The sequence below is a fragment of the Thunnus thynnus genome, chromosome 16 (assembly GCF_963924715.1).
Source record: "Thunnus thynnus chromosome 16, fThuThy2.1, whole genome shotgun sequence".
Lineage (NCBI taxonomy): Eukaryota > Metazoa > Chordata > Actinopteri > Scombriformes > Scombridae > Thunnus > Thunnus thynnus.
The window spans coordinates 12,061,233-12,075,141 of NC_089532.1; the positions used below are offsets into that span (position 1 = coordinate 12,061,233).

Genomic DNA, 13,909 nt, shown 5'->3' on the forward strand with positions numbered 1-13,909 from the left:
TGACAAAGACTAGAGAGCAATCACAACATTTTGCATCACCAAGGCTGCACAATCCTTTCTTAAAATTTCAGTAATAAAAAAAAAACTTATGAAATATTTAATCTGAATCTGTATCAAATTACACAGTGAGAGACAACATGGTATACATGTGACTATTTTTCTCTTCATGTATGTGCAGTAGTTCATGACAGAGTAGTGAGATGTCCAAAAATGCCCCATCTTACAATGCTAAAAAAGCATATAAAATCCAGATCACTTTGAGATATCCTGTTGCTAATAAACTAGCAAAGAAATACAGTAAATATGGATTTCAGCAACACACATTGTAACATATAACATATAAATAACTAATGTGAAACAATCTCTGGGTGGGAGAATGAGCAAATATGGGTCCTGGAAGTTTGATAAATACACATATTTACATTTAACTTTTAACATTCCAATTTTTTAAAAATAGACACCATTATAAATCTGTAAAATTGATGCTCTTTAAAGTTTGCTTAATTTATAAATCCCACCTCTTGTTGATGTTTATTCTTCAGGTCTTTTATCTCCTGTTGGTGAGATGTCCTGAGCCTCTCCGTAGCCTCGTCCAAAGCCATGACCTGCCTCTCCAGTAGAGCCTTCACCTCCTCCTCCCTCTCCCACCTCTGCTCCTCCAGGATATGCCTCACATCAAGGAGCTCCTTCTCCTTCTCCTGCCTCTCTTCCTCCCATTTCTCCTTCTCTTCAGCAAACTGTGAAAATGATTTTGCACATCATGATGTTCCCTGGAGAGCGCTGATTCAAACTAATTCACACAAAGTGTTATATATCTCACCTCAACATCCTTGGCTTTTAGCAGGTTCTCAAACTGTTCAAGTTCCTCCTCTAGCACCTGCTCCATCTTTTTAATCTGTTCATCCATCTCCTCTTTCTTCCTCATGTGCTCCTCCCTCTCATGCACTGCCTGGGCCTGCACTTCCTCCAGGCTGGCAAGGTTTTGTCTCAGGCAGATGACCTGAGATTCCAGTTCACTCCTCTGTTTCTCAGCGCTGTCCAGGCTGCTCTGGCTCTTCTCTAGCTCGTCCTGCAGTCTCTCAACCTCAGTTTGGACGGTAAGAAACTGTGCATGTGTAGTTTTGAGCTCCTTTAATGCTGTGTCAAGCTCCGCAGTCCTTTGATCTAGTAGATCTGATGCAGTTTTATGTCTTACTTTTGTCTCCTCTAGTTCTGACATGAGATCATCACAACAGGCCTTGAAAGGGGAATAAACAGAAATTCTTTTAGCTTTTTGTGCATTTTATCATATTAGTTTTTCCAACCATTCATTGCCCTGACCTTTCCTAAAGCATTTTAGTACAAACAGATTGCTGCTGCTGACTAATAATATTTCCACTCATCTAAATCACGCTGGGAAAAAACTGAGCAGAATGCATCATTGGGTCAGGGCATTGCAGTTATTCGAAATAACTGCAAATGTGTGCAGAAAATAGCATGTTTATTCTCTACATTCTTAGAAAGCTTATTCTACTGGTATACCTGTAATGTTCGCAGCTTGTTGTCATCTCTGAGTTCTGGGCTCTGTTTGGTCGATTCTGCAGTTTGCTTTACCCCCTGCAGAGATGCTACCAGCAGTTCCTCCTGTTTTTGATGAGACGGGAGTGCCAACTGCTTCTCCTGCTCCTCCTTTAGCTCCCCTACCAGTTTATCTTCCTCCACTGATGGAAAGGTAGCAGAGTCTAGCAGGGATGTTTCAGCAGAGATTTCAGCCTCCTTTCCCATCAACATTACTGCCTTCTCTCTTTCTCTCTCTTCCAGTAAGGCACTGAGTTTGTTCTTAAGGTTGTCTTGTTCATGGGCTTTCAAGTTCATCTCCTCCTCAACATGTCTCCTCTTCTCCTTTTCCTCCTCAAGTTCCCAGAGAGCCTGCCTGAGCTCCTCTGATTACTTGGGCCCACCTGAACACACAAATGACAGTTTTTAAAAGAAGTTACCAAGTTGATTCAAAACGGAATGATGAAATGACCCTGGTACATTCACTTTTAACACTAAGTTTTCACACTTAAAGTTAACTTTAACTAAAAAATCAGGAGGAGCTAGTCTGTTTAAGTTGGCACAAGCATAAGTAAACTGGGCACCAAGAAATAATACATTTGTAATATAATAAAAACAGAATTTGAATAAGTAATGCAAAGAAATGGATCTGCACATGCCTAATTAATTTCATTACCTGCTCCTGGCTTCCTCCAGCTCTTCAGCACTCTTGATGACTTCCTCTCCTAAAAGATTCAAGTCCCTGTCCTTGAGAGCCAGCTCCTCACGGAGCTCCACACACTGCTGACTCAGCAGCTCTTTTTCCGGGTGTGTCTCCTCAAAATAACGCTCTGAAACATCACTCATCTCCAGCTTGCCAGAGGTGGAGTTGTTAAGCCACTGAGACAGAGACTGAGGATTGGAATCGTCAGCCACTGAGATGCCAGGGGAGTGCTCTGGGATAGAGATGTTGTGGAGGTTGTCTACCTCTTCTTGGGGACAGTTTGAAATTGACAGCAGAGGCTGGTCACCCAACACTTCACTGTTCAGCTCAAAACTGGGAAGAGGGAACAAAGAGACAAATTATAGGATCTATTTAGCCTAGAAAACAGAAACACACACATAACAATTAGCATTCCTCTAACCTGTAGTCTGCAGATATGTCCAGTTGACTGCAATGTTCAAAGCTTTCATTGACCACTGAAGACTGAGAGTGTGCAAGGGAGCTGAAGACAAGTAGCGCTCCATCAGAAGGTCCCCAGGTGTCGATACATTCATACTGTCCCGATCAGATCCACTTTCCAGATAGACCTCATCTATACCAATCCTCTCATCATAACTAAAACCAGCTTTTGCTTGGTTCTGCGATTCTTAGAAGCTTTAAGTCCGAGGACTTCCTCCTCTCTGAACTTGAGTTCTTTCTCCCTCTCCTCCAACAGCTGCCTGACTCTCTCCACCTCTTCTTTGTGCTCCTCCTTCAGCATCTTCATTTCCTCCTCCTGTCTCTCTCTTTCCTCCTCAAGGCTCTGTAGGCGAAGGGCAGAGCTAGCTGCCTCCTCACTAAATCTCCTTACTGCATCTTCTTCCTCCTGAAGCCTTTTCCTCAGCTCCACAACTTCCCTGTTGAGCTTCTCCTTCTCCTCTTTGTACTGCTGCATCTCAAGGCACTGAGTTTGGGACTTGGCTCAACTGGGTCTGGAGGTCCTGTAGCTGTGCCTCCTTGCTTTTTCCTCCTTTTCCCTGCTCTTCTTTTCCTCCTCCAGTAAAGAAAGCAAATGTTGGTGATTCTCTCTCTCCTCTGCTAGTTCGGCACATGCACGTTGGCTGTTCTCCCTTTCTTCTTCTAGCCTTAGCCCTAAGTTTGTGCAAAACAGAGTCCGTTTCAGTGTCACTGTCAGCACCGAAGCTTTCCACACTTGACTGGGAGCCAGGACCCGCACTTCCTGATTTCCCCAATGGTGCCTCCTTATGATTGAGGTCTGCATCTTGGGAGGCATGGACAAGCTGACGCTGCTGTCGATTAGCATGAAGGACTTCAGGCCCCGACTGATTTCTGATGCGCAGAAACTCTACACTCGTCTGTGTGAAAGACAATTTAAAGAAGATGCAAGTTTAGTTGCTGTGAATATGAAAAGTGAAGTTCATATCCCAAAATCCAGAAAACCAAAACTTGCAAAAGGTAAGCTGGTATTCTGTAAAAGTCCAATACTTTTTAGGCAACAATAATCTGGATTTACTGAGATGGATATAATTGAGTTGCACGTACCAGCTGGAGCTGTCTCTGTAGCCCCTGAATCTGCCCAGCAAGTGACTGTGCCTCCAGTTGAACCTGGTCTCTACTGGCCAGGGCCTCCTGTAGGTTGGAGCTGAGCTTGGCAATTATCTCATTACGCTTCTCCACAGCCTGTTGTAACTGCTGCAAGTGTAAAAGAAAGGATCAATATACTATATTATAAGCACAGACATACACAGACACATACTTGAGAGTATAGCATGCGTTTCTGCCCTTAAGCAGTCTTAAGAGGAAATAATATTAAACAAATTCTCTCCTGTGTAGCCAACCAGAAAGCAGACTTGACCACTGACTACTTAGGTGCCAATTAGAATAGAAAATAGGACCAGAAAAAAGGTCAGAAAAGCATTTACCTACAGCATAAAAAACAGTATATTATTACACCATTTCCATAACTTGAAAACCCTGCTCAACCTCATTCCTCTACACATAGACATACATAGTACAGATGAGCTATGTTGCATTTTCAGATCAGCGCAGCCAAGCAGCCATGCAGAACAGGAGACAGTTACATTCCCCATGGGTTCGTAAAGACACTTCAATACTATAACTCTTATTGTCTTAGAGGGTAAACAAAGCATGAAGACAAATTAATCCATGTGACCAAACACATCTAAATACACTACAACATGGCATGTAAACAGAAACACATTTATAGAACTGTTTAAGGGCCTTTTTTTCCACTGTGAGAATTAAGAGCAGGATTAGAACATCTTTTGCTAGTCATACCTTAGCCTATTTGAGTCATTAACAGCAACACCAAAATAAAGCCAAAAGGAACCACTTAGAAGACATAAAATTACAGAATTATTCCACAAAAAAAAAACAGAGTTTTGTTCAGATAATACAGCATGCACTATGGAAAATTATAAATCTTTAAAAGAGATTTGATATTCCCTGTCAATGATTAATTACCAACTGTGTATACCTTTAGCTGCTCTTTGTCGGTAAGTGCAACAAGCTCCTCATCTCTCAACTCTTCTGCAGGGGATAAGTTTTGCTCCGGGGTGGGGGGCTCATCCTGCTGTTGTTGGTTCTGCTGATCCTCTGAATTCTTGTGCTCTTGGGGTTCCTAAAGAAATAAATCGTTTTACAATTAAATCTGATTTTGCACAGGAAAATGTCACAAATCATGTGCCACAAATATGTACACCTAATGTTGTGGGTGAACTCTCCCTTTAAAAAAAAAAAAAAAAAAAAGGCACTAAATAGTGCCACAGTTAATCCTGACCAGGTTGCTATGACAACATGTCCTACAGGCAACGTGATGGTTAGTGACCCATTTCTCTAATGTATGTTTACCGAGCAGGGGGCACGGACCATTTGTTAAGGCGTACAGTGAGCAAACAAAATTAGGCATATACTGGAGGTCAGGTAGTGTGACCCATGAGTACTTGTGAGCCAAGTCATGCAGTAAAACAATTCTATTTGGTGAAAATGATCTGTTATTTCAGTTTAACAAATAATCTTATGGTCCACACCAATCAGATTTCTACAGCCTCTTCTGTAACTCCATTTTTGATGCCTGACTGATAATCTGTATGTGATGAGTGGTATACCTCATGGTTGGTCTTGCTGTTCAGCTCTGTGTCATTGGCTGTCGAAGGTGCTGGTTCTACGTGACAATCTTGCGTCGCGCAGTCATTCTTCGAGTGAGCCTGGCCCTTCCTCTTCTGCGTCTTTTTCGCCGTCCCCGCACCGTCGTTTTTCGCCCGCTTCTGTCGGAAGCTAGCAAGCTGCGCAGGAAGGACAGCGAGAGGTAGATGGACACATAAGTCAGGACCACTGAGCACCACCACACTATCAGCATGGTGGAGCTCGGGGGTCAAAGGTGAAAGAGGACTAGAGTTCAGATTTATCTCCTCAGTTGAAAAATAAAAAAGGTAATCAAAAAATAATTCTGAATCACTGGACAAAGAATTAATGCATGTATATATAAGTTCTTGATTGTCCCCACTGTAGAGAAGAAAAAAGATTTGGAAGTCCTTGTATTGATGAGTCAGAGTTATACAGCAAAAAAGACAGAGCCCAACGAAGCAAGAAGAAACCCAAACTCAAGCCCAGAATAGACTACACCATAACCTGACATGGTATGCAAGTTCAAATGAGGTGATGCTAAATATTATCAAATCTCCAGATAGCAACTTCAAGCCCGTGAGAAATACAGATTTTAGCGACACACATTGGACAACCTCTCAGCAGACCAGAAACAGAGCAAGGTTTAAAAAAAGGACACATCCATCTCTGCCACTTCACATTATTCAGCTTGTAGGAAAAGTCAAAATCAGAGAGAGGCAGACTGGCTTTTTGAAACATCACAAAGTCCTGACTAAAAACATAAATGAATAAAAAAAAAACCCATCAAGAATCTAAACCTGAGAAGTTCATTCACAGTGAAAAACATAATCCCCCAATCAAGCCATGATATTTAGCTTGAATTCCATTGGGACTGAAAAGGTACAAATCCACCTCAGGCGGGTTCTCTTTGCAACACACTCCTCCTTCTCTCGCTGTCTCTCTCTCTCTGCCTGTCTCTCTCTTCTTTTAAGCAGCTTAAATCAGATTACAGCAGTTTACATTGTAACAGGGACCCTCATGAAGGACTCCATCAATATCTGACAGTCAATCATCAACCTCCTCCGTTGCTGGTGGTCAGATTTGTTCATCCTTCCATATCAGGGCAGAAGCTCTACTGTCCAGATGTAGATCTTCCAGTCTGTAGATGCAGCACATTCTGCCCAGCCCATCATCCTAAAACTCCCCGCCAAAGCCAACGTACAGTGCAGAGGGATCCACAAACTCTGGATAAGGGATGCTATGTGTCTGGACTAAGGAAAGAGGGTGGAGACTGGGACATGCATTCACATAGAGAGGAGGAGACAGAGCTCCGTGTGTGGCAAGCAGCATCAGAGTGTGCATGCTCAATTCAATTTGAGATTACATGGCCTCAGGAGAGCTACTTGTTGCTTTGTGTGATGAGTCACATATATGTGGATGGCAATATTGAGCGTGCATGTGCACCAGTCTTAAACGGATGACATATTACCGGCCTCTTCATAAAGCCACATCATAGCTTTTGATTTGTACTCCCATTTAGCTCCATGCAATACATTCATCCCAATACCCTCTTTCTCTTTTGACTCCTAAAACCAGGTTTAAGATTTGTTTAAAATAACTGTTCCCTTTCCAACACACTTAAATTTCTTCCCACCTCACATCATTCATATGTTCACCTACTCATTGTTATCTGAAATTCAACCCTTTGTGCATTCACCCTGTTCACTGCCTCGGCTTGCCACAACACAAGTCATGTCTTAGAAAGACACATCAGCCAGATGAGCAGTGTTTAGCCCAAGGCTGCTTCCACGTCTGACTAAACGGCAGGCTGCAGCTCATGCTGGCCAAATCAGATGCAACTGGACTGCTGAACACTGCTATTGTGTTATCAACAATGCCAACACCAGGATGCCTAATGGGATTCAATTTTGAGTGCATATTTGTTGGCGCATGATTTGTATATGTCCATGGCATGCTTTCAATGTGGCAGAGAATCAGAGATTTTTGATGCACCACACACAGTAAAGGCAATTGACAGCACTGCATTACCATAGCAACACCATCCATGTGAGATGCAAGTGTGCAACTGTTACCAAATCTCATGGGCTCACTGCACCACCTGATGGCCTGCAATCAGCATGACAGCCTGTGCAAGGTGTGCAGAGTACAGTCGACGTTCGCCTTATAAATGCGAAGCAGATTTTCCTTTGTCGGTTTACAGTCTTGATTATCTGTGCTGTGAGTCATTTTTTAAAAAGATCAGTGGGCTTAAATCTCAAAAGTTGACAGAAATCACATCATAGTGCAGAAAAGCAGAATAAAGCCCTGATTGCCTACCCAAGAGAAACAACAAGAAGGCTGAAATCACAAAGGAATAATGTTCAAAAACCCACACTCCCATGACAAAAGACAAAGATCTCTGCCAGTCACCACTTTCTATACTTACCGACTGGCTCTGTGGCATATTGGAGGATTTCTGTCATGAGGAATATCAGTAGTTCAGTTGAGTTATTTTCTAAGTATCATGCATCAGACTGATATGTACAACCAGTGCCGTCTGAATGAGTTACATTGTTTGAATGTGGCGGAGATCATCTACTATGTGTAACGAATGCAATTAAATCAGCTACTTTGAACAAGTGACCTAGTTTGAACCTAATTTTTTAGACAGTATGGTCTGGTTGTCAAGACAGGGTAGGTCATTCTTGATTATTGGCCCATTAATAATATGGCCTCCCATTGAAGCAGAAAACAGCTGCTTGCTCCTTTAATTTCGGCAGTGACAACAGCAGCCATATTCACAGACTGGGAAAAAAATGCCACAAGGGATACTCTCTCAAGACAAGTCATCAGCGTAGAAACATGTTAATATTACTTGGTTGGACAGTTGTTGAGAACTGAAAGATACTGGGATTCTGAATAGGCCATTTAATTGTTTTTAAGGCTGTAAAATTGTACCATAATTAACATAAGCCCTTTTATTAGACCCGTTAAGTGTTTTTCCTATGTCGGTGAAGGTTGTAATGGCAATTACACACACAAACAAAAAAAATCCCCAAATGCAAATGGACCCCAACATGTGACAAAGCGTTTAATTTCCGACGAAAACATGGACACTGCTCAAAGACAACACTTCAGGAATACGTAAACATTCAAAGACAACACTTCAGAAATAAGTACGTTGGACGTTAAAAGCTTATTTCCCTCGTATTTGTGAATAAGTACACCTTTCTGTTTCTACTGAACTCCAAGTGTGTGCGAAGAAAGTCAATTCATTAGCCGATTAACCGAACATAACTCCATCACTGTTATTGTTGTCGTTATCTCAGCTAATAATCAACGCGCGGCTTATGCGCGGTAACGTTAAATGAGTTAAATTAGGAGTCTATAATTTGACGACAAATGGAAACTAGGCAACGACAAACAAAACGTTGAATAATATTGAGGGAGTGTAGTTCGCAGTTGACAAAGCTATGACAAGAATTAGCCAACTGCTAGCATTCAATATTAGCGTGCGTTTAATGTTAGCAACAAACCTTCGCTCTCCCAGCCTCTAGTTTTCTCTGCCGTTCATCTTCATCCATCTCTCGGTTAAAATAAAACCATTAAAATTTAGGACCAACGTCCTAAATCGGTTGAAAAGCTCAACAAAACCTTCACTTTTAGCATAAGTTAGCTAAAACAAAATCTTTGAGCTTCCTTTGGACACAACTGTCAACAGATAATATTCAATATGGCCGCCAAGTCATTTCAACTCCGCCCTTATCGAGTTTCCCTGAATGAACAGACCAATCAAATCATTGCTTTCCACAGCTTCAGCCAATGAGATTTGCGTCGATATTCCCGCATAATAATAAGCCACCTCCTAATTTGTACATCACCTAAACTAGAATCTTGGTGACCAATAAGATGATTGTATGAAGTTGCCACATTTGGATTGACGGCTCTTGCAGCCAATCAGAGCCTACTAATACAAAATAGATATGCGCTCACTTGTGTTTTGAAAGTGCCAGTGCGGAATCCTGCCGGGGGTTACTGGGGCAACAGAACAACCTTATGACGACTAAGGCGCGGTTACCATGGTAGTTACAGTAAAATATGTCTTTCAAACTGGGTCAAAAGGTTAGAGTTATTTAAATCATGACAACAATAGTAATATTTTTTGTTATTTGTGGGTTATCATTAAATAAAAACACCAATTTATTTTTTCTATCTAGATTAAGTTAGACAAGAAATATATCCAAGGGGCATAGTTATTTTTATTGCATTGTGGGTGACAATTATTGACTGTCATCACCTGGTTAATCACCTAATTTGGACTAAACAGAGCCCCACAAAAGTTTAGAGCAAGATCATCTTTTAATTTTGATAAGTGAATTGTAGTTTGGGCCTTAAAGGACAGGTTCACAATTTTTCAAGTGTGTCTTAAAACAACAGTCAGGTGCCCATATGAACACTTAAAGAGGTTTTCCTTACTGTAATCATTCCTCCTGTTCATACTGGCTATTAAAAGATTCCCTTCAAGTGCTCTTTCATCGTAAGTGATTGGGGCCAAAATCCACAGGGTGTCCACGCAGTCATTTTTATGCATTAGTCATATCAAGAGGATATCTGCCACATTTACAGTATTTATAGCATCAAATTCCCTCTCTATAGAAACCAAGTAGGAAGGTCATGGTGACGCACCAGTGGTAAACAGGTGCGTCCCATGACAACCAATGTGTGGCTTAGTTTGACTCAAACACAAAGGTGGACATCAAATCTGTGTGACTCCAAATGCCACAATTTCAGGTAAATTAAATAATCTGTTTGTGTGTTTGCGTGAAACCTGTTCACTCCAGAGAATGCCACAATTAAACTGTTTCTTCATTCTGCTCACCTTGTAGCATGGCAGTCCTGTGGTTGATCAGATGACAAGATTTAAACTCAAACTGCTGGAGAAGGTATGTGATAGGTAGACAGAGTTAATAAGAAATTGTTGCAACTGCATTCACAATTATATTTTTTCTTCTCACGTACTCACATGTGGAATAGTTCAGCTTGGTTTCTGTTTCTACTTTTTTTTTGAGAACAGAAGGTCAAAATCTTTAAGAAATATTCTTTACTGACATTCATAGAGACTGGAAAACGAGAAGCACAATATGGACCAAAGAGCAGAGTCTGCCCAGTCTGCAAGTAAGATAAAGATTTTACTGTATGAGTACATTTACATTTTACATTATAGACATTTATTTGACACTAAGATTGAAGTTGGCATGTGGAGAGTATACCAAGATAATGTACTGTTAGTCATAAAATTAACAAGTAGTTATGAAGCTGAGCACCAACATTAGACAATTAAAAAAAAAAAATCATTTCTTAGGAGCTGATTGAAGAGTTTGAAGCTGTTAGTAAAGTAGGCAGACATGAATGAGGATAAACACTTACAGAGTTAGTTAGTGAGAGCATGATTTTGTCTATTCAGGGAGTTACGATGGACAGATGGATGCATTGCACCGTGCACTGAGGCGAAAACAGGACCTACTGCAGAGACTGAGGGTTAGTACAAAATCTTTATATCTTTACATTATGAGAATAAACATTTTCACTCATTAACACATGAATATAGTTGCCTACTTCAAGAAATTGAGGTGAAGACGACAAACTGAATGCATGCAAAAGGCAGAAGAAATTTACAAGAGCTTAGTCCAATGTCTTGAGTTTTTACTCTTTGACCTGTCATGACAAGTGTATAATGTGTTGTATGTTGTTTGGGATCTTTTGTGTAGGAGCAGCATATGTTAGAGGACCTAAACAGACCTCACACCTGGGGAGGGTTGCGAAACCAGTACCGGTCACATTTTGCCACTGCCCCTCAGCTGCCCGTATCGCTCCCACATATGGAACCGATTCACATCCACCAGCCAGCGCCTGCTCTGCTCACCCTGCCCCCACCACCACCACCACCACCACCACCTGCCCCGCCTCAGCCCCCACACATCATCCAGCAGACTGTGAGACACTCAGCATTAATCTCAAAAACACCCCCAATCCCTCGGATCCGTCTCGCTGTATCCATGTGGTCTATTTAATTAATTTAATCTTCTTTTCCGCTTCCTTATCCTCTGTTTTTGGCCCATTCATCTACTTTTATGCACTAAATTGACACTTTTATCCAGGCTGACTTGCAACAAGTACAAGAAGGGTGATATCCCTGTAAGGAAAATTGTCATCCTTCCTCCTGACCTTACTATTACACCATACTCATTTTCATATGTTTAATTTGATTTTTATTTAGCTCTATATCTGTGTATTTAGAGTTCAATAATAGAAATGTACATTTTCAGGAAACACAACAAAACAGAAAACACAAAGTTTCACAGCATGAACATGAAAAGTTGTTTTGTGAGATGTTTTTGTGTTTTATGAAATGTCATTGTGTTTTGCACCCTAGGGACACCGTATAGGCTAAATATTATCACATATAAAATATAAAAAGTGCCATTGCAAGATTAAGATTTTACACAATGGCCTTTGCAAAATTTGTCCACATGCCACTGATTTCCTCTAAGCATACTGACAGACATAATTTGCCTTTAAAATGACTGGTTAAAGGAATAATACTAAGAAAAAAGGATAAATCATATTAGATTGCTATAATACATTAGATCATGTTAGTATGTGTGGGACATGGGGCAGTATTATCTTGGTAAAGGTGACATGAAACTAGTGTCAAAAAATGGAGAGCCTTATATTTAACATATTTGTGCAAATTAGATATTCTTTTTCTCTCTCTCTGAAGCTACCCCAGCAGCCTGCCACCATCATACAACAGCTGCCACAACAGCAGCCTCTGATTACCCAGATTCCCCTGCTTCAGCCAAACCCTGCATCTCGCTCAGGCAGCATCAAAGAGGGTACGTAACACTACATATACCGTATGTATGTATCTTATTTAAGGTTGTCTGTATTCATATGTCAGTATGTGTTTGTGTACTCGTGTCTTTTAGACATGGTGGAGTTGATGCTGATGCAAAATGCGCAGATGCACCAAATCATAATGCACAATATGATGCTGAAAGCCATGCCTCCTATGGCCCTGTCGCCACCCAATCACAGTGCCACTCAGGCTGCGTATCTTGGACAGGTACACACACACACACACACGCACACACACACACACACACACACACACCTGCACGTTTACAAAATTGTCATGTCTGTCTTTTCACAAATCCCCAAATTTGTATTTTCCAGGATGGTTACCAGGGAGCCCCTATTTTTGTAAGGCCAGATGTCAAACCAAGGGGAAGTGCTGTCCATCATCATCATCACTATGGTCCTACACCTGCAGCACCACAGCTGCCCCCCATCAGCTACCCTATATGGCAGCCAGTGGTGTCACCTGTCCCTGCAGGACAAGCACAGGGACATGTACCATCAGTGCAGAAGGGAACAGAACCATTTTCACTCCCACCACTCAATGTGTAAGGTTTATGACAGCACATGTGTACTTTATATTTACACACTCACACAATTATTTTGGGAATTTTCAGCTTTCACATTTGTTTGTGTCTTCACAGGAGTGGGATTTCTCTCTGAGAGCCCCCTGCTGTCTCTGAATTGAAACTGCATGCGAGACATTGAGATAGATGTAATTCCCCGGTTGTACAACAGGTCAAGAATAACTCAAACTAAAAAGAAACAAAAACTCGCAGGAGAACAAAACGCACATGCATTTAATGGAAACGATGTTGTTTTCCCTTATTTATTTCCAAAACATGTCATGTATGAATGGGAGACAAATAAAAACAGGTCAACTTCGAAGTCCTAGAAAACAAAACTTCATTTGAGGGAATCATAGCTGTTACGAGCCATCCCACAGATAGTAAGTTTCTTTTGCAATATCTGGAAGATAGACATTTACTCGCAAATTAAATTATATTTTGGGGACTTTTATGATTTATTTTCCATAACAGGATGATCTCCATCCATTACAAACACATTAAAATATGTCGCAATTTAGTTAATGAACATTAGATTAACGTTTACACTCGTCTGATTAGGTTAACGATTAAATATACAAAGTGACGTTAGTTGGGCACATAGCTACGACTTTTCGTTTTAGCGTAATTTTTGTCGGTAAAAACACCATATTCCTCCAGTAAATACGTTTAAATGAACGACGATCGTTCCCAAAGAGCGAATATAAACAAAAAGACTACCGCCCGAACAGGGACTTGAACCCTGGACCCTCAGATTAAAAGTCTGATGCTCTACCGACTGAGCTATCCGGGCTCTGGCAAATACTTTTATTTGAGTATATAAGAATATTCCAACGTTACCAAGGAAGACATAATCTTAACATTTATTGTCCAAGTTACCTTGATGTTAACGTTAGTTAACGTGTTATGTATTTAGCGAATTAGCTAAGCTTAGCTAGCCGCATAGCTATCAGGCTAACGCTAACGACAGGCTAATCACAAATGTGAAATATAACATTAGCAGTTAGTTGGAGTTCAGGCCAAAGCAACTGTAAGATGTAATAAGCACATTAATGTATTC

At 41.0% G+C, this 13,909-nt stretch overlaps 2 protein-coding genes and 1 non-coding gene across 3 annotated transcripts in view; 1 reads left to right on the forward strand and 2 right to left on the reverse strand.

Annotated features, from left to right (window-relative positions):
• The window catches only part of pcnt (pericentrin), a 38,521-nt gene extending 29,422 nt beyond the window's left edge, over nucleotides 1-9,099 (reverse strand). Inside the window, 16 exon segments of the mRNA XM_067614939.1 lie at nucleotides 519-737; nucleotides 821-1,237; nucleotides 1,522-1,926; nucleotides 1,928-1,940; nucleotides 2,213-2,572; nucleotides 2,661-2,736; nucleotides 2,739-2,879; nucleotides 2,882-3,191; nucleotides 3,193-3,245; nucleotides 3,248-3,368; nucleotides 3,370-3,594; nucleotides 3,782-3,931; nucleotides 4,737-4,880; nucleotides 5,368-5,544; nucleotides 7,812-7,841; nucleotides 8,902-9,099. Of these exon segments, the coding sequence (XP_067471040.1) occupies nucleotides 519-737; nucleotides 821-1,237; nucleotides 1,522-1,926; nucleotides 1,928-1,940; nucleotides 2,213-2,572; nucleotides 2,661-2,736; nucleotides 2,739-2,879; nucleotides 2,882-3,191; nucleotides 3,193-3,245; nucleotides 3,248-3,368; nucleotides 3,370-3,594; nucleotides 3,782-3,931; nucleotides 4,737-4,880; nucleotides 5,368-5,544; nucleotides 7,812-7,841; nucleotides 8,902-8,949 (2,889 nt within the window). The 5' untranslated portion in view covers nucleotides 8,950-9,099.
• Nucleotides 9,100-9,320: 221 nt separating this feature from the next.
• On the forward strand, nucleotides 9,321-13,862 carry zgc:112416 (uncharacterized protein LOC550509 homolog). Its single transcript, XM_067613567.1, has 9 exons — nucleotides 9,321-10,156; nucleotides 10,252-10,308; nucleotides 10,483-10,540; nucleotides 10,830-10,903; nucleotides 11,134-11,358; nucleotides 12,147-12,261; nucleotides 12,355-12,491; nucleotides 12,602-12,831; nucleotides 12,928-13,862. The coding sequence occupies exons 1-9, from the start codon at nucleotides 10,142-10,144 to the stop codon at nucleotides 12,944-12,946; spliced, it is 930 nt and encodes a 309-aa protein (XP_067469668.1). The 5' UTR covers nucleotides 9,321-10,141; the 3' UTR covers nucleotides 12,947-13,862.
• Nucleotides 13,570-13,642, reverse strand: trnak-uuu (transfer RNA lysine (anticodon UUU)). The gene has a single exon. It is a non-coding gene; the product is annotated as a tRNA-Lys (tRNA).
• Nucleotides 13,863-13,909: the final 47 nt, after the last annotated feature.

Excerpts from the sequence above, each read along its gene's own strand:
- zgc:112416 (XM_067613567.1), top strand. Across the intron at positions 10,309-10,482 it reads AACTCAAACTGCTGGAGAAG|AGACTGGAAAACGAGAAGCA; the intron begins GTATGTGATAGG and ends TGACATTCATAG. Across the intron at positions 10,904-11,133 it reads ACCTACTGCAGAGACTGAGG|GAGCAGCATATGTTAGAGGA; the intron begins GTTAGTACAAAA and ends TCTTTTGTGTAG.